Source organism: Harpia harpyja, chromosome 2 (assembly GCF_026419915.1).
Source record: "Harpia harpyja isolate bHarHar1 chromosome 2, bHarHar1 primary haplotype, whole genome shotgun sequence".
Classification (NCBI taxonomy): Eukaryota; Metazoa; Chordata; class Aves; order Accipitriformes; family Accipitridae; genus Harpia; species Harpia harpyja.
Genome location: NC_068941.1, coordinates 80,763,916 through 80,786,890, shown reverse-complemented (window position 1 = coordinate 80,786,890; position 22,975 = coordinate 80,763,916). Strand labels below are relative to the sequence as shown.

General features: G+C 38.4%; 1 protein-coding gene across 4 annotated transcripts in view; it reads right to left on the bottom strand.

The window, feature by feature from the left end:
• Positions 1 to 1,084: 1,084 nt before the first annotated feature.
• ZFYVE28 (zinc finger FYVE-type containing 28) overlaps positions 1,085 to 22,975 on the bottom strand; it is a 165,568-nt gene continuing 143,677 nt past the window's right edge. For 2 of the 4 annotated variants that reach the window (XM_052780659.1, XM_052780661.1), the window contains 5 exons: positions 17,900 to 18,054; positions 17,490 to 17,606; positions 15,729 to 15,833; positions 4,349 to 4,452; positions 1,085 to 3,406 (listed from right to left, as the gene is read on the bottom strand). In XM_052780659.1, the coding sequence (XP_052636619.1) occupies positions 3,275 to 3,406; positions 4,349 to 4,452; positions 15,729 to 15,833; positions 17,490 to 17,606; positions 17,900 to 18,054 (613 nt within the window). In that variant the 3' untranslated portion in view covers positions 1,085 to 3,274. The remainder of the gene's footprint in view (positions 3,407 to 4,348; positions 4,453 to 15,728; positions 15,834 to 17,489; positions 17,607 to 17,899; positions 18,055 to 22,975) is intronic. The other 2 variants (XM_052780660.1, XM_052780662.1) reach the window with 1 other exon arrangement.

Here is a 22,975-nt window from a genome sequence, read left to right as displayed (position 1 = left end):
GGAAGAAGACGTGGTTTTTTTATTGAAGTTCCTTTCATTGCAGAGGGAGCCCTGATATCCCACCTCCCTTTACAAACCTGGAGAGAGCAGGAAATGCTGTATGATTTGTACAGATCTAGAAAGGATCATTTCAGAGTTTACTGTAATTTTTTTTTCTTTTTTTTTCCTGAAAACAGCCTTGATTCAGAGGGAACCTGTCATACAGGAGAGTCCAACACCAGGTGAATTACTGCCACCTTTGGTAATGTTGTTCTCACCTTATTATCCTGTATTGCTCCTGTTGTTGTATTCCCCACCAGGAAAACTGCTGCAGAACACATTGTTGTGATTTGGAGAAAAGAGAATCCCCCTTTTTCCCCTCAAAACACTGAAGTGATGTAAATTTCATTTAAAAAGTCCCTTTAGGATAAATTTCTACTGTTCACACCTTAAGGCAGCATTACTTGCCCATAAATATTATGTATGTTAATTCAACTGCAATCTTAAACTTGTGTGCAGGCTTCCCGTAAAATTTTCCTGTTGTTGCACCACTGAAGCCAAGATCCTCATGCACAGAGCTGTAACATTATTTTTCTTCAGTGAAATGGCATCCCAAAGCCACGCATTAAGTCCTCTGGGAAATAAAATTAATTCTCATAAAGCCTACAACAGTTATATCTCATACAAGGAGCAGAACAAATTAGCACTGTGCATTTATGCTTCGTAAGAATAACTGTGCAGGTAGATCCAAGGAGCACTATTTTCATTGCAGATTTATATCCCCCACAGAAAAGATTAGTCAGATGTGACACAGGCAGATCAAATATGCCTAATGTGTGAAGTGGCCACCGACAAGGTATTTCGGGAAGGGAGATTTTCAGCCAATGGCAAGAGATAGCACAAGGCAATGTTAAGTTACAGGCTAGTACTCCGGCTTTGATTTACCACCCCTTCTCCGTACGGGCAACTTCCATTTTCAAATTTAAACTCCCTTCTTTCATGTTACTTGCAAAGCGAGAAAGACTTAAGGCCAGTTTGTTTGACAGGATGGCAGCTGTCACTCCATGTAAAGAGACCCCAAAATGAAAGAGCAATCCAGCACATGGAAGTAGAAAGTCCTGACAGTTTAATTATCTGAAGAGATTACAAGATGAAAGTCTTCCTTGAGGCAAATGTATATTAGTATTGATATAGTTATTGTGCTTTTCAGTAAGAGAAATAGGAGTCTGTATTTACATAAGAAACTATAGTGTCTGAGATCTTTAAATATCATATTTATGGAAATGATTCTGAATTACAGCATTTACAAAATAAAAACAAGCTTGAATAAATATTCAGTCCATTAAATAAGATTCTTTTTTTTTTCTCCACAGAAGCAACTTTTTGTGCATATCTATTTCACAATTGAAGTTTGCTGTATTTTTTATCCTATAAAAGAAGCATTAAATTTGTTGGTTTTTTTCTAAAAATAAAACTGCAATAATCATTGCAATGTGAAGCCTGAGATTTAAGCCTGAATAAGTATCATTGCTTGCACCACACTACCCACCACCCACCAATCGCCCAACCCCATGCCTTTCCAAACTCTGGTGAATGCTGACACTCCAACTCAAGGATTCCATGGGAAGGATTTCAGGGAAAGAATAATAAAAAAAATATAAATAAGGTGAGGACAACACATCATAGCTGACATTGTCTACAAACAGCATCATAAGGCTTGTGCATTACACATAAACTAAGTGAAGCTGTTTCATCTGATTCAAAACGACAGTAGTGGCAAACTGTTATACCCTTATATGGCTCATTAACACTGAATATTAAACCACTTAACAAATGGAATGTCCCTCCAAAAATAAATTAAAAAAACAAAACAAAACAGAGCAACACTGGCCAGTTTTGCTTTATCATTTTGAATGATGACCTTTCTTGAGCATGATACCGCAAACAACTTCCTTGTCCTTTTTTGTATTTATCACTTTGAAACACAGTGTGTAACACTGAGTCAGGAAAGGGGATACAGCAAAGAGCTCTTGATCTCGTTTCCTCTGTAACCACAGCACACAGTGTCTTGCTTTTCATGTGGCTAACTCAAAGCACGTCCAAACGCCTTTGAAACCTCAGTGCTCAGGGAGCTCTTACTGCAAATAGTTTGTGCAAGATCATAGCATGAATCCATGTGAGTCTTATGTCTTTCCTCTCCAAGTGGAGATAAAAATTAATCCCTGGTGTTTCAAATAAATACAAACATCTTCTGAGTTGTTAGCATGAGTGAAGTAACAGTATGTGATATTTTACACAGTTACTCTGCCAAATGTGGACAAGTACCTTTCTCTGGCTGACCATTCTGTAGGAACTTTTGAATATATCATTACATATTTGCCTTTTAAAAACCATCTAAAAAAAACCTTAGCATGGGAGAAATAATTTGTCACATTTACTGAATTTTGCTGCTAAACTCTTTCAAAAAATACGTATTTTAATATTAATTCATTCATTTGGTAACCACTTCCTCTGAAGTTTGTTAAGTTTTAAATGCTGATACAGAAACCAAAGCTCTGTGTCCGACTTTTTTTAACAGGATTTAGCATAAATGATGTAGATTATAAATACTTCCAAAACTTCGAAATATTGAACTGGAAGTTGTAAAACTTAATCTTTAGAAGACAACTTGGAGTTATTGCTCTGCCCGGTAAATGAAAGGCAACAGAAGTATACTGCTTCAGGACCTTCAGTGCTTCCTATGTGATTCACAGAAAATTTTGCCTTTGTAAATATCGAATATGGATTTGAAATAGTTTTGCTTTAATTAATCCTAGCATAGGTAGCAAAAATCTAGTAATGGGAAAGTTAAACTGCAGCAGGAGGGAGAGCGCTGACATCCACAGCCATGCTGGTATTCTAGTGAGCACAGAAGTGTCCGAGCTTTGGGACTGATTTGCTGGGATGGACTAGTTAACCGGCTACTCTGTTCCTAGCATGTAAGATAAGCAGCAATGCTTGTTCATTTCTGAGCCCTATTTCCTTCCACACAGTGCATTTGTTCTGCATATGGCATCGTAACATTAATGGTATAGATTTATGGAAGACTGTACTGTAGCCTTAGAGCTACAGACGCTTCATACTTCCCTTTAGCAGCTTAGTAAAATGCAATAAAAACTGTCTGTACAAAATTTATAATAATGGATGTCAAAGCCTACATGCCCTCGTGAGGTCCCTCTTTCAAGTTAATTCTTGGCTTAGGTCAAATATATCAGTCCGTGTAAGACTCCAGAAGACATACCACTAGTTTAATATGTCAGATACCAGCTTTGTCACTATAGAAAGGAGTGACATGGAACATATAACAGTGAGTGCAAACACGGACAGGCTTCATCTGACCATAACGAGGTAATGGAGCAGAGTGGGAGGAACAGCGGGAACAGAAGATCTGAAAAACAAGAGGAAGATTTCACTTTAGTTCCTTTGAAGAACTGGGTGGGACAAAATTGGTTTCGAGAGAGGGGAGAGAAGATTGTACGTGCTGGGCTCCTGTGTATTGGCAACACCACCTTCCTCAGCATAGCAAGTGAAAGCCCTCTGCAGGGAATTCATAGCCCAATGACCAATTTATCTGACTGTGCTCAGCCTCTCTGATGCGGGTGCCCAAGTACTGACATCAGCCAAGGCAGGCCTGTCTAGCTCTGCAGGTCACAGGGGAAGGCAGCTCCACCAGAGACAAAAAGCAGCATCTCCCTCCACTGGTTCTGAAGAAAGACTAGGGGAATATTTGTGAATAATACCAATGTTCCTAATCCTGCAAGTCCACTATAAAGTTAACAAAAACTGCTACTCTACCCTCTTTCTTCTTAACTTGTACAGCAGCAAGTGAAGTGGGACTGCAGATTTCTGGCTTTGAGGCACATGACTGCTTTTTTCTCCCTTGCTCCCTCTTCCTCCCCCACAAACTTGCAAAGCAGGAGCCTTACACACCTCAGTCCTCCTGCAAAGGTTTAGAAAGAAAGCAAGGGGACACACTGTCCCTGCAGCTGAGGTGTGCATCACCTCTCACAGTGCAGGCAGCTGCGGCTCATTAAAGCCTAGAGCAGTAGTCCAGAGAGACTCTGGATTTGGGATGTTTGTTCCAGGACCTCAATAGGGAGTTCTGCTTTTTAGCAGACAAATGCTTATTGCTGTATAAAAGTCAAAACCCTCCCCCCCACTTTCTAAACATAAGCTGAGCAGTTGGTAGCCAAGATACACAAAAACACTTGTGACTTGAAAACCCTGGCCCAGTGCACGCATTTTGCTATGCAGCTGAGTTTCTGTGGTATGCATAAATTTGCTGTTCTCTTCGGCAGATAGTTTCTCACATGTTTGACTGAGTCATTACCTTGCCACAGCTCCGACAGTGGTGTTTCCTGCGAATGACTGTGAAAGGAGCCTTGCACGCAGTGCAGTAGCTGCAGACTTCATCTGGAACCCAGTCAGGAGGATCTGTCAGAAACACAGCAATGAAAGGGAACATAAATCAGAAGGGAATAAAAACAAACGTGCGATTACCAGATCCTCAAGGGAGTAGGGAGAATAAAATACAACAGCAGCTGCTTTCATCTGAGTTTCTCAAGGTGCTTTGCGAACAGGCATCTAGGTGAGCTCAGGATGCCTGGGAGAGCTCAATGCCCCCCTTCTCTGCCAGGCACCCACCTTTGGGCAGAGCACAGCAGGCACTGAAACAGCGCACAGCAGCTTTGGACTCAAAATGAAATATATCCTATTCAAATGAAAGTGGCAGGGAAAAGGACATAAGCAAAATAAAGTATGAGGACAAGAGACTTAAAACAGAGATGGATCACAGGTGTGTTTGTCAATGCAACCAGCCACCAAAACAAGCTCAGAGCTGAGATCATTTCCAGCCTCTTCAGCCCTCCCTACAGAAAAGCTGACTGCTTTTCTGCAATTAGGCAAGCAACTCTACAGATAATAAACTCAAAGCTTGACTACTGTCTGCTAAACTATTAGGACTCTTACTGGAAGTCACCAGTAACTACAGCAAAACCACAAAATCAAGTGTACAAGACAGCAGAGAAAGAATTGGACCATTGTCCTGAACAGCATGTTTCCATTGTTTATTTCTCCTGTGAGCTCTCTAACCTCTCGTAAAAGCCAAGTAGGGAAATGATTTGGGTTTGGCAAAGCAGAAGGTATTAGGCTCACTTCTGTTGAGCTGCTTCTGCTAGCAACAGGCTGACATGACCTCAGAGAGTCTAAAATTACAATTGTAGAAATGATGTAGCCGATTGCTTAATTAAGGTGTTAAACATCTAATGAAGGGCAAAGCAAGTTCTATCCAGAAGGAGTCCATGGACACAGTGAACAGGAACCGCTGGAGGTATTTACCCAAGTTCCCTATATGCAGCTTCTCTCCGAGTATTATTTCCAGCATGCAACCCATGCAATTGCTGATTTATAAACCTGACAAGCAAGATCCCTGCCTCAAGGAGCATATTATCAAACAACAAAATATATGGTGCAGTAAATGCAAAGGTCAAGAGGGCTACAGCTAGAAGCAGAAAGAAGATAATTAAATGAGAAATGCACTGTATTGTTCAAACATAACCATGACCAGTTTTCATGTGTTTGTCACATTGCAACATTTGTCAAATTAAAAGTAAAAACGAAATAGCATTCAATGCAGAAAATGTTAAAAAAGCAGATTAACAAAAACAAAGAGAACTTTGAATCTTGACTCAGCTTCTATGCACTCCTCTAAACTATTTTGGAAGTTAAACTAGTTTTAAGGAAGCAATCTTTCACTTAGTGAACAAACCGGTCTGATAAAGGTCACAGCTATAGGGACAGCAACCAAAACCAACGTCTGTGTGCAGAGAAATGACTGACGTGGTGAAAAAAAGGAGATTGCACATAGGATCCTTCACCTCATACCTGGGAACAGTTCACCAGAAAATGTTCTGTGGGTACACAAGGCTACAAATTCCTACTTCAGAGGCAGGCAGTCCTTTAGCAGCAGGAAGATGCAGGACTGCCAGCTTAAGTCGAAGCATTAATACCAATGAAACCAAGAGATTTTCCTTTCCAATTCTTCTCCTTCTCTGCAACCTCCCTAGCTACTACATGCAACTTGCCCAGTGAAACTTACTCCTAATATCAGTTTATGATGTTGATTTTGAAAACTTTGTATCACTTTCACAGGGATCTCTGATCTGAAACCATGGCAAGCCTGATGACCTTGGAGCATCTCCATGTTCTCCATCCAGGAGGTCCCTTGGGATATCACATATATTCCAAACAAAATAACTGAGCCAATAATGATGTTCCTGTTTAAAACTTGCCATTAGACTACATAGCCTTGATTATGTTTTCAGGAATTTAACTATCCTATTGATTCTTACTAATTTTAAAGATGGCAAAATTTAGGAAGTTATTTAAGCACTGTGCCACCAGGTCTCCCTCTCAAATGGACACAGAGCTGGTGGAAGCAGGTTTGGTAAGATCCCTACTTTGCTACCAATGCTTTATCAGCTGCATTATAATGTGGGTTACCATGTTCAGCTAGTTACTAATTTTAATATTCACAGAAAAGCCAAAAACCACAGGCCGTTTTTGTACAAACTGCAGCATGCCAATATGAACTGCAACTTCCGCAGCAGCTAGGACCATAATCACCCATTCCCTTAGATCATGATTAGTCCAGACACATTATAGGCTAATGCAACCCCACCACAAAGACTCTGGAGCTCATCAACAGAAAGCAGCTTTCTTATCAGGTGTTTAACATTTGAGTTTTATTTGTTTTTTTTTCTGTTGTCCTTGAAGTGCAATGTTGAAAAACTTATTTTTTAATTGACCTTCTGTGGATTTTTCTCTGGTGCTAAATAAAAAAAATTGCAAAAAAACCCCCTCCATGAGAAGCAGCATATTTATTTTGATAAATAAAAACCTTATAAACTCATAATAATCATATAATCCGTAGTTCATGGTTACAGAATTACTTGACTGCCAAATTAATCTGCAAACTTAGTTTTTATAATTGCATGAAAAAAATAAATCACACCTTAGCAGTACTCAATGTATAGAACAGTATAACCCTCTACAGACTGTTCTCTCACATTAGAGGGACTCCTTCTATCTCCACATTGGTGTCACGTCAGCTGATTCAGTGAATTAACGCATCAGCAGAATGAGCTAAAGGGCACATTTTCCCCCAGACAGTGACTCAACAACAGTAAGGCCCTTTGACAGGGCTACGTGGCCAGCCCCGTGCCCCACTGCTTCAGGGTTTTAGTGCCCTCCTAACATCCCAATTGCTTGCACCAAGATCTGCTGCACTGCAGCACACCCCCAAATAGTAACAGTTATGTAACAGCTTTTAACATTCAAAATGCTGTACAAACATTAATTGCTTTAATCCTCGTCACCCAGCTAGAGTCAGTAAGTGTGTGTGGAGAAATCAGGAGAGAAATGTCTTGCCCAAAATCATACAGTGGTGCAGCCTTGAAGTAACATTTGAAGTAAGAAACTTTGGGCCTTTAGCCCTATGCCTTTGCTTCCAGTTGTGACTGAAAAACTCCTTACACTGAATACAAACACAGAGGCTTCACTTTGGGAGTATACACTTAGAAATTAACGCAATCCTGGGTTGGAGCCGAAGCGCTCACCCTGGCAGGAAAGATGAAGCCCCGAACGACTCGGTCTCCCTGAGCCCATGCAAGCCCCAGTGGCAACAGGATCACACCCCTAGGTCCCCCACACAAGCCTCAACCTTGGAGGCAGCCCTTCTGACTGACTTACATTAACGACTGAGTCATCAGGCTTTTTATAGAACAGGTTTTTGAAATATTCTGACAAGCAGTCTCATGAGGGAATAAAGCTTCAATACGAGGAACAGAGTGAGTTATACAAATTAAACCCCTAGCAGGAGCCTGAAGATATGCTGGAAGCAGGGCAGCAGTACTGCACCCGTAGGCTTTTTACGTTACAGTCCTTCTCTGGGCTACGCTGCTCCATTAGCTCTGCACGCAGCAGCAAGTGGAAACATCCAGTCTCTAAAGCGCTATCTGCCTGTGCTTCGGGGATTTGTACAAGGAATGGAGGGAAAACCTTGTTCGTGGGCTAATTGGCCCACTGCTTTATCATGCAACAAGAGTTAAGAGAAGTCTGTTGGGAAATGGATGAAGACCACAGCACAAACATCAAAGAGGAGGAGGAAGGGAGGGAAGGGATTAACGAGACTGACTACAGAAATTAATTTTAGAAGAAAACATTAAAAGCATGTACAGAAAAAAAGGCAGAGAAAGGAAGAGAAACAAGTATTTAAATGAATTAGAAACTAGTTTAGAGAAAGGAAAAGGCACAAGATAAAATTAAATAGTGTGAAGACTGAAAAAGACATTTAAAAAGGAGAAACAGTATTCCCAGCTCTTAACTATTCAAAAATCTTGCATTATGATCTCTCATAAATCATGAAATTTTGTGGTCTTTATTCATTTTATGCTGTAGCTTTTAGAATTCACCTTTACATGTCTATGCAAGCTCATTAGCTAGAATCATTTTCTGCTCTTAAAAAAAGTTAAAAATCTCACATAAATCCAAGATGCTTGAACTTTAAGAAAACCATATCATGATAAAAAAAATCATAGCTACTGTGATTAGTTTTGCTTAATTAAATATGTGCAATAGACCTACTGCAGTCCCATCTAATCTTAGAAAACTAAGGAGAACATCTCTGAGTCCCAGAACATAAGAGGAAGAGAGCCTTGACTCTGATCCATCAACAATGTTGATTGAAACATTAGACCAGAACGCTTAAGTTCATTCAGTGGTGCTAAGATACAAGAGACTGGGGCGGGTCAGGAAGCAATCCCAAAAGTTGTTGGAGCTTGCAGAAGGCCTAATCTAGCAAATTATACTCTGGTAGGAAAAAAAAAAAAAAAAAAAAAAAAAAGAGAGAAAACATGCACACCACTACGCCCTGCTGTAGAGTAGCTACTAAACCCTAAGCTTGTGGTGGTGTTTGCATTATGGCCAGACAATTCAGAGAAAAGACCCTTTCTGCATCTTTTATCAAATATTCCTAGTGCAGAAATCAAACTGAAAGTTCCTCCTGCATTGATGTGTATTAGATTTTTAGAGCACATCGTGCATAACCCTGATGATATTTTATCAAACTAACCTTAAGAGGGCTGTTCCTACAGCAGCCTGTGGAACTTACACCACTGCAGCCGTCAAAGTGCATTACCCTCGCAGCTGCAAAAAAGGTCAGATGGGCTTACTGTAGCTTTTCTGATGAAAGCAGGAATCATAAATTCTCACAGTTTTAAGTACAGAAAGTAGAGAACTAAGATGACATGACTTTACCCCTCACTTCAGCTGCCACAGTAAGATGAATCTTTTTGTCCCTTATCACATATAATTTTCCACATGTCATTCTGGGCAATCTCTGACTTTCATATAAGATTTCTAGCAGGCAATTGTACTAAAGTAATCTTTACCCTTGCTCAGTAGATTCAGTGTTGATTACAGCTGGCTTGAAATTTTTCAATAAAAATAAATTTTCTGCTTCAACAATATTATTTGATGAAAATTTTGGGGATGAGGGAGAAAACAGAGGTACAGACTTCTTAGCTTCAAGTACAGCTCTTGTCAAACAGCTTGCTTAGGATGGATTTTCTGTGCAAATCTAGAAAGCTTTCACCAAAGCATGGAGCTTTGCAGACTTGGGCTCAAGCCTCCACTCTGCCTGATTCAACACGACCTTGAACAACAACATCCTGTGTCCATTCTGTACAGGTACATGATCAGCAACTCATTCTTTGGGCAAAATAATTATTTACATAAAATGGAACAACTCTGATAGAAAACACTGACTTCTGCTGGGATATGGTTCAAATTTTTACTTTAGATCAGACGGATCAGAGACTTGGATCTTGCAATCCATTATTAGGAGTCTTTCTCTGTAAGAGCTACCAATCATTGTAAACTAGAAGCAAGTTGATAATGTAGATCTACATATTACATAGCAGAAGAACACTCAATGTGTGTATGTTTAGGACAAAAAATTTCAAACCTAATAAAAATCCCAGTTATATCATTGTGGAGCTGAATAAGCCTCTGCTTTACAGTACTTATGTGTACTTATGGGATGTTCTCTCCTCCTGCAATGAAATCTCAACAAGTTCCACACAGTGCTAACAGAGAGGGATAGTCTTTGAAAAAGTGAAAGTCTCTGAGCAAGTTCTTAAAACCTAAGTCAGATCAAATTATGGCAATACAACCTAAAAACTGTATAAAATCCTCTAATTTTACATGCATGATTAAATATGTTCAGTTGATTATAAAACATTGCCTCAATACGGAAAACTTGATGCTAGATTCTTCTCTTGCACAGTGTAAGCGGAGCTGCTGAATAAGGAAAAAGTAAAAAGTTACATGGACAGAGTATGTTTGGCCACTGAACTGCAACAATTTAACTTCTTTCATTTAAAAAGCATTGCTGGTCATCATTATAAATAATAGAGTAGCCATAGGCATGTAAAGGACAAAAGAAAAATTGAAGCATTCAGCTAGAGCTAATCCTAGGCTCACAGTTATTAGATTCTGCACATACAGTAGCATGGGTGGGTCTTCTTGACCTTGTGACTTCTTACTGCAACAAGAACAAGAGCTTGAGCCTTGGGACCATAAATCACTGAATTGTGCTTGTGCTGCTGGTTGTAGAGCAAGAAGGACTTGTGATTAGACAAAAGTGGGCGGGCTGGAATATTACAAGAGGGAAAGGGATCAAGGAGAAACAGCGTGCTGTTGTACAGCAAACAGATGCTAACACCATTTGGCACAAACAGATATTTGTACTGGCAGCCACAGCAACTCCATTGTGGCTGGAGTTATAACTAGGTGGTAGCAAGCAAGGTAGTTCTGTACGGATGCTAGAGGGATAAGGAGTGAAAATGAATGTATGATTGCAGAGAGAGCTGAGATGCTAAAGCAAATATTTTCATGGAGCACCAACAGCTTTGTAATGCTGTTTTTCCTTGAGAAAATCTTCTGATTTCTAGATGTCTCATGCTTCTGCCTAGACAAGATGTGTAACTCACTTTCTTAGCCAGCCTGTAACTTCATGACATTGACAATTAAAAATATTCACCTTCCCTCAATCGCAACAGACAAATCCTCCAGAGTAATGAATTACCCCAAAATACACATATGGTCAAAACTCAGATTTGCCAAAGTTCACTATTAAAATCATCAAGCTCACAAGGATAAAAATAATGCTCCCAAATATGGTGAGCAGGGACTTATGCTTGATCACATTTACAGTTTGATAAAAAAATGAATACATAAAAATCCTTATCAAGACAAAAAAAAAAGTTGTTACTCTGTGTGTGTGTATATCTATATCTGTGTGTATATATATGGGAACCTGCTGACAAATACAAAGCAAGTTTTGTGTTGGGGCTAGAAACACAATCCCAGACACATAAATGGCAGAAAGACAAATTTCTACTTCCCTAATGCTTGTTTTTTTAAAGCTATAATATATTAAGAATGATGCAGGTCTGTCCCAGCAGGGATACATTTATACTAGGTTAACTAAGAGTAATTTTCTTATATTTTCAAATGTGGAGGTTTCCTTTAATTTGCATGTGACCCATGCTGCCCACTCTCAGTCCCATGCAAACATCTTGGTCAGCTTATTATCCAAGCTGGAGCTCAGGAACTTTCCAATAACCATGTTGGCTCGTAGCTCACCAGGACACAGGGAGAAAGGCAGTACCACAAAAGGTCCTGAGACACAGGCCCCTTCTGCTGTTACTGCAATTCAGAGCAAACACCACTGGTAGCAAAGAGCCCAACCTGCTTTTTTCTGAGCAGCTGCCACTACAATTTGCTTCGAGTTTATACACAGAACTTTGTCCCCCACGGGCCATCTTCTCATCATACAACTAGGACATGAAATTTTATTGTATTTAAAACTTATTCATGAAACATTGTATAAATTAATCTTGTATTCTAGGAAAATATAAATGTATTTGCTTTACATTCTCTCCCTATAACAATATAGTGCTTTTAATAGTCCATGAAGTATAAATACATATGCTTCCTCGAAAGAAAGTCCTAGAGCATTAGGACAGCAAAGATGAACATATATTCCATAGGCTCATCTGTACTTTTGAAAATGCTTTTTTTTGGAATGCCAATTAATCTGTAGTTTATTGTATTTCAACCTTCAGAAGGTCACAGGATTTAACTCTTACACCCTTGCCAATGTCAGTTGGCTCATAATAAACATTCATATTTGTTTTATGACCCAGACCAGCTAGTGGGTTTTATATACAGTAAGAATGAGAAATCTGACAAAAACAAGTGATTCATCTTTATAACCTGAGTAGAGGCCAGAACCTTCAGTAGAATCTTAAAACTATTCATTTGTTCAGGTTGCTGGGCTTGCTTTCTTTTTTTTTTAATTATCATTGATTGGATGCAATCTTAAACATTCGGTACTTTCTGTAAGAGGGATTTATTTGATAATTGGAAAAAGCTTTCCTGGCAGGTAGCTCACTGGACTTTCTCAATCTGATACATGCTCGTGTTCTGCCACGATGGCAGAAGGGAGGAGCTACTGATGTGCTCATTTGCTTTAAATTGTTTCCATTTTCAGCTGAAATCATTAAGAGTGACCTAAAGTGTAGAAATGATGTACAAAAAAAATAAGTAATTAATTCTGGTGCAATGCTGTCAACAGATTGGTGCAACACTCTCAGACTTTGCGTTGAATCCATTTACAGTGGTAACTGCAGTATACTCCTGTTGGTGGCCTGTGGTCCAGATGTGGCCTGGAGGACAAACCCATCAGGCTTGCTGCAAGATATAGGGCACAATGTTCATGTAGCAAAGGTGGTCTTAACCACCAGACATCTTCCACCTGCACCCAAACATCACCCAAAGTCAGGGGCTGTTGCTTCCACAGTGGCCAGCAAAAATAAGGTAGGTGGGGAGGTGTTATAAGAGGGAAGAGGCACATGGCCGCTGACGTTAAAATACTGCTGTAAGTTTATGCCTCATGCTAGATGCCTTAGGGATAGCAAAACCATGTATCCCATTAGCTATGGTTGCATACCTCAGTAGACAAAAAAAAAAGTCTGTACAGCATTGCCAGCAATGACAACCTGTCACCTGAAGGGACAGGGTCCTGGAATGTACTGGAAGTGAGGAGACAGAATGGGTGTTTCTACAGTTCCCACAAATTCAACAAATTGACCCACTTCAGATGCCCCTTTTTGCAGGGCTGTTGCAGTTTGTTCTGGTTTGGAAGGTGGAGCTCATCTCCATGCTCCCCAGCACCCTCTGTCTCTTTGTGATACAGAAAATTCCTGCCCATCAGCAAATTTGAAGACTAAGTAACAGCAGACTACACTAGTTAGTTTACACAGTCAGAGGAGCTGTATTGATTTGTACAAGTAGGTAGCTGCAGCATAAGCACTTACACACAAGCCAAGTAAGACTCCCACAGAAAGTCTGCAAGGAGATTGATTCAGACATGCCCAAGCCTTCCCAGTCAAAAGCAGAGTACCTGCAGGAGCACTGGCTAACTGGCTCTGTTTAGAGGATGTGTTAGCATGGGAAAACATTGTGCCAAGGCAGCCAAACTCATTCTGGCATCCAAATCCACTTATTCAAAAGGGACTTGGTTATCCCACAAGGCTCTGCTTTCCATCACAGAGGCATATGTGAAACACCTGCTATTTAGGAACAAAGGTGCAGGCAGGGGGCTGTTTTTGCTGTAGTTATCTGCATATGCTATTAATAATACAGGCTGGGTTTTATCATTTGCTTAGGGCAGGGACATGACTGATTCATGCTACCTGGGTGCTGCAGGGGCCCTCGTAACTCCAAAGATTCCCCTTTACCATACTCCTGTGTGGCCATAACATCACCTAAGCACCCAGACTGTTGTCCTCTATTTCAATAAGTAACATCCCAAGCCACAGGCTGCACTTCTCCAAACATAAAACCTTCCCTGTGTCAACAGAAGATGCCATGAAAAGCTGAAGAACCTTAAAAGCTGAGTAACATGCCAGGGAAGTGAAGGGACTTTGCCGTGGCAAAACGTACATCCACTGTGAGAAGGTTATTCAGCATCCTGCAGTTCAGAACAACTTGCTTTTGAGTTCTGCAAGTCAAATTCACTGACAGCATCAGGCATCGATTCAAAACAAAAGAATATGAACTGAAATGGTAGAGAATGAATAATCTCTTGCGTTCTTTTCCAATACAGCCTATACATGGTAAGGATTTTGCTTAAAGAGCTGTTCTTTGCTACACCTTCTGTGACATTCTGAATTACAGCACAATAGAAAAATCAATTAAAATGACTACTGAATAGTTCTTTATCTGCCACCCAATCATCTTCCTCCAAAAGAAACATTTCTACAGTGCATTATACATGAATTAGCCCTGCTGTTCTAAAATAGATTGGAGATCCTTTAGCCTGCAGCTTCAGAAGGGTAAGCAAGCAAACCATAGGTTTTATATAAGCACAAAATAACTTATAAATATGTACCATTACTCTAAAACGTAATCTTTAATATGCTTTCCCCCCCCCCTATGATTTCTGATCTTTATTAGAAATGACATTTCTGTTGGTCACCCCTCTCTGCATACAAGCAGAGATGTACACTGCTTATCACTCAGTTCTTAGTCATTCTGCATTCAAAAATCTCTCACTGGAAGAACAGTAGTGCATATGGACAAATAGACAACAACAGATCAAAGTTTTAAAGCACAGGGAAATTACCGCATGCTTGAATTTATGGGAAGCTCAGATACAGTTTCACAGTTGACAGCTGTCTTGTATTTCTCACTTGACCACAGAGATACCACCACTCCGATAATTGGGCTCCTGGTGTGCTGAAACCACCACTTAGCCCTGAAAATCAAAGCTGATTGCTTGCTTGTTTGCTCCGTCTCATACATCTACTTTCTCTTTTCTTACTCTCTGACTGCAAGTGCTCTGTTATCTTTTAATCCATTTTTTATACAACGTTTACCATAGTACGGCTATAGTCCATAACTGATTCCTAAGCACTCCCACAGCAGCTCAGATTAAAAAGAAAACCAAAAACTTTTGAGCTCTCGGAATGCTTGAATCCTGACCAAAACTTTGAGACTTACATATGGACTTTTCTTCACTTTTACCATGTATTCAGCGAGATTCGAGTAACCTCAGCAGACTTGCCTAAAACTAACTTTTTCTTCGAAGTAATATGGTGAAGAATATGAAAATAATAACCAAAATATTTTGATCAAAGACAAAAGTGAAGAAAATATGAAAGGTGCTTCTGCCATGGGAAAAAGTAGCACCTCCACATATAGCAAACGATATAAAAGATCTCTTTAGATTTGGCTGAGAAGACCTTACTTAGGGCTTTGCATCTTACACAGCGCTCTGAAACTTGTCAGATGTTATGTCATACACTATATTAAAGCCTTTACTATACAGAACCTTTCTCCACTGATACAAAGGAATTCATACTGCATATGACAATTTGTAGGTCAGAGTTTCATGAGGCTGTTAGAAAAAAATCTGAAAGAAATATGCTCAGTTTATCATCTGACTTTGTCTCTAAACCGTACTATGACCACTTTACAGTCACCTTCCAGAGCCAAATCTTAGAGTTTTCTTTTAATTTTAATGAATTTTTTTTTTATACAACAGTATTGTCTCATTTTAATTCTCAGAAAAAAGAAAGTACCTTCAAAATCCCCATCTCTGGCTTTTGCTGCAAGTTCTGAGGATGATATACTTTCTTGACATAAAGCACAGTCTTCCAATGCTGCACTCCTTAAACCTTGATTAACTGTAAGACAAACCAAAAAGTACTCAAATTCATATTTTTCCAATTTGCACTTAAAATATTCATGTTAAGACTTCTGGGATTGGATTACAGTAGCATCTGTATGTACCTTCTTAGACTTCTTGCTTTTTCTTTACCCCAACACAAACAGTGATTTAAAAGTCTCCTCTATTCTTCTTTGGAATGACAACAGAAACAAAAGATGCTGTTATTATAGGACATACAGTCCTCTTACTTCTAGCAGTTTAGTTGTATCCTGTATTTTATTTCCCAGTTCTTAACTTGGATCCTTTACAAAGAAGTTGATTATGAGAACAACCAGAGATTCCCTAAGTGAATCACAGACATCAAATCACATATGTCAAAGAGAAACTTCATCCCTGAAGTCCCTGACTTTTATTTGCTCATTTTGTGTATGCTTGGTTTTGTCAACACTTTTTTTTTTTTTTTAATGTAATAGTTCATCCATTAGAAATTATTCCAGCCAAGTACTGGTGACTAACATATATTTCCTAGTGATAATTCTTTACAGCTCCAGTTTCTTTATATTACTCTTTCTTGAATGTTCAGGAGCTCTTTGATCCTCTCTACCAATTCTGTCTAACCCGCTATTTTTTTTTTGCCTATGAAAAAACCAGTCTCTTATCACATCATGACATCCCGCCACCATAAAAATGTGGAAGTTTCAACCACAAGTAATAGAGGACTGTAGTGCATGTTGTGCATTATTCCACTGCAGAGTTCAGCTGGATTGGAGGTTTTTCTGATAACTTTAACCAACTTTTAACTTTGTGTTTCATATAAAAATCCTCCATGCTTTTAAATTAAACTGGGAGAAAGGGAAAGCAAAAGTTTTCAATCATGAGGAAAGGGAGAAAAAAAAAAAGAACACTCTGATCACCTTCAGATGCTGATAGTTCTAATCATAACAAAGGACAAAAGTAATTGCAGTCTTGCTGGGATGACATGGTTATTTTTAGCTAAGTTAGCAGACTTGCCTCTTTGAAAAAGAAATAATCAAAATGGTGACAAAGAAAAAAAAGTTCTTGCGTTGGCTTATGATCTAGTTCTGGTTCCATTATCCTGATTATCTAGAATTCAAAAGTGGTTATTTTTTTATTTTGAAGCCAAATTCAGCATTCTGCAATTTCTTCAAGACAGGCCAGATTTCAGCATCTTACTGAGCACTCTCATTTTATAGTCTGCTCTTTTTACACAGCTATTTAAACTTCAGAATCAAAGATACACATCTTGGTAAATTAAAATGTGTCCAGCATGAAACAATACCAAGGGGGGGGGGGCAGGGTGGGTAGAATCTATGAAGTCCAAACCCTGCATACTTTATGTTATGACTATATGGGCTACAAACACTGTTCTGTTATACATAGGAATACAGAAACTAGCAGACGTACTCTCAAGGCTCTAACTCTTTCAACATTTGTCTCAAGACATACTGCTGTGTACCTATACCTCCAGTGACTTCAACCTGTTTGCAGTCTGTCTCCATGACTTTTTTAAACTTAGGTCAAATCACTGGACAGTGAGTCCTGTCAAGAAGTTGACAAAATGTTAAGGAAATTCTTGTCAAATAGTTAATGGATCTCCATGGGGCTACCAGCAGAAATTCACTATAGAAAACAAACATTTAGATCTCTTTACCTTTCTTTTGCTTTTCTTTGTCTTCTGTTTCGGGTTTGGTTGCCATAACTTCAAACAAGGTCTTTAAGATACTCCTCAGATCACTAGCATAGTTTGTCTGCAGCTGATCAGCAACACCTAGGAGTTTGAGAAAATGGGTAAACCGTTACTAGACTATGACATCACCCTTAAAAAAAGTATTTAAATTTGCCTGTTGCTACCAGTAATGGCCTTGTATTTATTTTTGAGGGGATCACTTATTCATGTCAGGAATAAAAATTGAATATTTAATTAAACCAATTTTCCATAATGGCCAAGTTACATTCTGGCCTTTATGCTACCTGCAGTTTGATACACATCTTCCTTGTCCTTTGGCAGGAAACACTCAGAGATCCTTTTGCATAAAAACACAACAAAGGCTACTCTCATACCTGAGATACAGACAAAAAGGCGGTGAATAAGATCATTACTGCCATGAAATCTGGATCTGATCTTTTCTCGTGTGGCAATTTTAGCAGCCTGCAAAGCGAGCTGGATTTCTTCCTGATCAATGTCATCAGATGAACAAGAACTTGTCATTAAACTGCTGTCGGAGAAAAAAAAAAAAAAAAGAGTAATGTAAATCTTCACTCAGTTGCTCAAGATGTTCAGCAAATCCTAAAGGACTTATGATTCAGGCAAGACTCTATAGCAAACCGGAACTAATTGCTGTAAATTCTTGTTGAAGTTAATCAACATACAACCAATCACCATCACGTTTGATTTTCACTCTGTGGCATAGCTGCAAAAAAAACCTTTTAAGCAGAAAATCATTTGTCTGTATTTTATTGCATCTTCCTAACTATTACAAAGTGCTGTGCCACTTTTTCACATTAACTTTGTCTGAGAACTCAGTCCTGAGACCATAACTCCACCAAAAATCCAAAAGGGGAATATCAACCTAAAAATGAGAAGGTCAGTTCTGAAGTCAACTTAGAAATTTAGTAAAGTGCAAGTTAATTTGAAAAAAAGAATTTCTGAATTATTTTACCTCAAAATAGTGAGAATAGAATCTAAATATAACCTTACATAAAAAAAAGGAAAGAAGAGTGATAAAATATAATTTACACAGTAGAGAGGTAGATTAGTTCCCTTATATGCCTAACTGTAGAAATTGCTGAAATGTCAAACTACTGTAAAAAAAAGGCTCATCAACTCCAAAGACATAAAAATGTGTCACCAAATATCTACTAGACATTTAAATTTTCTTTTAAAAAACAGATGCACAGTTGCCAGCAATTTCCACACCCTCGCCCCCTGCTCCCCATTTATAGAGAGGAAGCTTGAAACAACCTGAGACTGCAGGGAAGCTTTGGTGGGAATCCAGCTTCTTCGAATATCCAGAATTACCTAAAATATTTGTAAATCAAGATGTATTTTTAAAAAAGAAAGTACTTGGAGAAAAAGTAGCATTTCACCAATAGAAAAACCCTTAATTGGGAGTAGAGCGCAGGATGTAATCACATTGAAGTCCAAGAACTGAGCAAGTATTCTCTCTCTCAATTTTTCCTTTGCTTTTCCATAGGGGATATTTTATATATATATATATATATAATATATATATATATATAAAAATAATAATAAGCCTGTCACTGTGGAAAGGTCTGTGTTCAAGACAATGAAAAGGTCATGTAAGAACATGGCTTAAAAAGGAGCAAGCTGAAAGGTAGTAAGAGCCAGGAAGCGATCCCCGATTCGCAATGGTATGCAGTTAGACAATTGCCTATTTGCACAAATGCTCACATATACAGAGAGAGGAGTTTGTCTGCCTCGTAACACAGCCAAATAAGGTCTACTTTTTTTTCCTTGTTTTTAAAAGAATTGATCTTACAGTGATATACACATTTACACTACAAATTGCTCTCCAAGGCAAGCATGGACCTCATGACAGAGACAAATGCAGTCTGCATGTGTAATTACATAACCCCAATGCAATGGTCTTTTTGAAACTCCCAATAAGCAAAAACCTTAGCGCAGGGGAAAGCAGGGTGGCTGATTCAAGGATGACTCTTCCCTCCAAATCACAGCTGAAGAAATATTTCAAAGTAAGGTGTTAAGTGGGCAGAGAGCTATGAAGAGTGCTTTTCAAGAATATAAACTACTTAGTCCTTTCCTATTTTGCAGAAAGGAAGAAAGGCTCATTCCACAATTCTGACCAAGCTCTGCAATTTTAAGAGGAATGCAGTTTTACCTACTTCCTAATTCCTCCAAGCAATGTGGTTTGACCTAGTTCTGTTTCAGGCTATTCTATGTTAGATTTTGTGGTGTGTCATTAAGACTGGTCATGTCACACCACAAGACTGGCTGGAACTTTTTTGTCCTAAAAATCCCTAGCATGGAACACATACAAATTGCTTCAGCACTGTGGGATGGAAGGTCAGTATGTATGCACACTCACATTTATAACATACTTTCATATGCACAGTCACAAGTACAATATCCATATACAAGAGGTTCAGAAAAGAGGGCATTTTGTATTCAGGATTGCTTGTGCCACTGCAAAGAAAAAAAGTGAATGCTCTAGAATAATTTAAGACTGGACCTAAGAATCACTACAGAGTTAGAAAAAATTACTCTGCATTTACCAACAGGACCAAGTCAGATTTAGACAAAGATGACTCTCAAAGAATGACTAATGACCATCTGTTCTTTATTTTAAAATATATCTTACTGTTAAAGAATGTAGCCATAAAATTAATATTGTAGAGGCAGTCAGAAATACTGTAAGAACAGAAACATTGCAATTGTTTCAGATAAACAGCTAAAAAGATAGCTTTTCTTATAACAGGGTATCCCAAAAAGCAGTGATTGCATCTATGCAAATATTAAAGATTCTCGTGATTTTTTTAAACTGATATTACAGAAAATAAACCTGAATTTTGATCTACGGAGTTCAGCTTACCTTTTGTCCAAATTATTCTTTCAAACAAGTTTTGCTAGTTCTGTAAGGAATACCCTTCCTTCTGGGCTTATCTAACATGCATAATTTGGCTCAAAATTCTCAGCTGATACCAGATGTGTAGGAAGCATTTCACTGATGCCAGACTACACTCAGATCTGGAATGTTTCACTGCCAATGATGCTGCAGAATCAAGTATCACCACAGAATACAAATAGCCATACCAAGTAGCTAGAGACAAGTCCTCATTTTCTCAACTTCTTGGTGGAAGGGAACCCTGCATTACCCAAGGATTTAGGTTAAGAAAAGATAAGACCAAAATAAGCATAGAACTCCCCTTGTGAAATGTTTTTCATATAAACAGTGCTTATCATGTATTTATTTTTCAGACTGTAGAAACATTGCAAAGTTAACACATCTGAAGGTGACTATCAAGAAATAAGATGTTATGCCAAAGGTCAATTCCAAACAGTAAACCTTTTAGATTATAAAGGAACTGATACCCTTTGGCAGATACAATGAATTAGCTTTTTACCTAACTTGGCTAGCATTTATCTGGCAATTTTAAAATTACTCTCCATTTGTCATGTTAGAAGAGTAGCAAGACTCTTTCAACACTTTAAAGATGTATCTCTAGAACAGCTGCCTGGTCTCAAGGCTTGACTGTGATATTTAGTCAAATATGTACAAGCAAACAAAAGCCAATAACATAACTGTACATGATATCATCTTTCACCCGTGAAACCAATCTGCTTTACAGCTTTTAAGTGCCAAAGGATACTTATGAGCCACATTAAGTAGTAGTATCCATACATAATGGAAAACAGGACTGTGGAATAAGAACATTATGACTGACATTTTCAAAAGTGGCCAGTCATTTTAGGTAACCATCTGTGATACTGTAGGCTTTGTGCTGTATTTGTTGGTCATTGACACTCATCCAAAACCGGTAAAAGCAGCAAAGTCTAAAACCAAATAACCAAAGTCAATTAATTCAAAGTTGGTCCAAATTTAAATATTTTACATTTGTGCTCAAAAAATAGTTAGTAGCAGTAGGAATCTGTGACCACTCATAGATGTTTCCTTCCAAATTTGTCTAGAAGTGTTTGGTTCATTAAACCTGAAATCTGCTCTGAACTGAATGCAGAATGTGTGAGATTCTCTGAAAGAATTTCTCATTACTCAGAGACAAACCCTCAGAGTATCTTAAGTATGCATTAAATATACAGCAGTGGCAGATAAAAAGAATTTAAAATCTCATTGTATCGAATATAATGAATACAAAGAAATCAACTGAATTATCACATTTTCAAAATAATCATAAAAAACTTTTTAAAAAGTGGTTTGGTTTCGTTTCTTTGTCTTTAGAAATCTTGGAGCAAAAGCAATAGGTGGTTACTACTCGCAAAGGAGAAAACCCAACATACCTATTCTACTATAAAAGCAGAAAACCCAACATACCTTTTCTACTATATATGATGCAGTTATGCCACCAAATTTAAAAGGAAAGTAAGACCACCCTTTAAGTCTCTGATTTCAGGCAAGGTCTTTGATTGCAACTAATTTTCAGGTATAGATTTCAGAAGACTGTCTTTAAACTGAGAGGGCTCATGTTCCAGCATGACAAACTCATCCCAACTAAGTCTAAGAGCAAAACACTTAGAAGTTCTATGAACAATATTACAAATGTTTACTAGAGAAGCGTTAACACGTAATTCAGTGACTATCCCTACACCATTTATGTTATACAAATACCCGTGACATCAGTGATTCCTATTCACTTGCTCTGGAAACCTCCAGCAAACTACACAAGCATAGGTAGGACGCAACTATTTGCAACAAAACAGATAACACCTTCCTGCTGTAGAGTGTGAATTCAAAGCTTGTGAATCCACTTCATAGTGAATTCAAAATCCATGTATTAAATGGTACTATTCTGATGCAGAGGTTTACCCACTTTGCAAAACCAGAGGGATGCATTTTTAGACAAAGTTGCTTTTTAGGAAAATTTCATACATGCTGTACAGCAGCAGGTGAGACCCCTTCTACAGTAGGGAAATGTGAAAACTTCGCAAAAGGTTTTCTGTGATTTCACACATTCCTATTTACATAGAAGGACATTGCAATTATAAACCATGCTGAAAGTTTTTACAAAGGGACAGTAGTCCAATTCTTAAATATCAGAGTTCATTAAAAAATTCATGACAGACTGCCCACAAATTATAGAACAGTGCAGTTCCTTGGACTTAAGTGACATGAATTCATTTGCACTAGTTGGCCTTAACGAATCTCTCATGTCCATTACTTAAAAAGTCACACATTTTGAATAACTAAGATAAAGATATATAAGTGTATAGCTATATCATGTACATGGATTTCCCTATATATAGGTATGTATGTATGTATGTTTTGAATATTCTAGTTCTTAAATAATTTCTCAAAAAACCATTATCATGAGCTCCATAGCTTTCATTTTTGTTCATACAGAATTTAGCACAGTGACCACCTTATGCTCTATTGTCATGGTTTAACCCCAGTCAGCAACTAAGCACCACGCAGCCGCTCACTC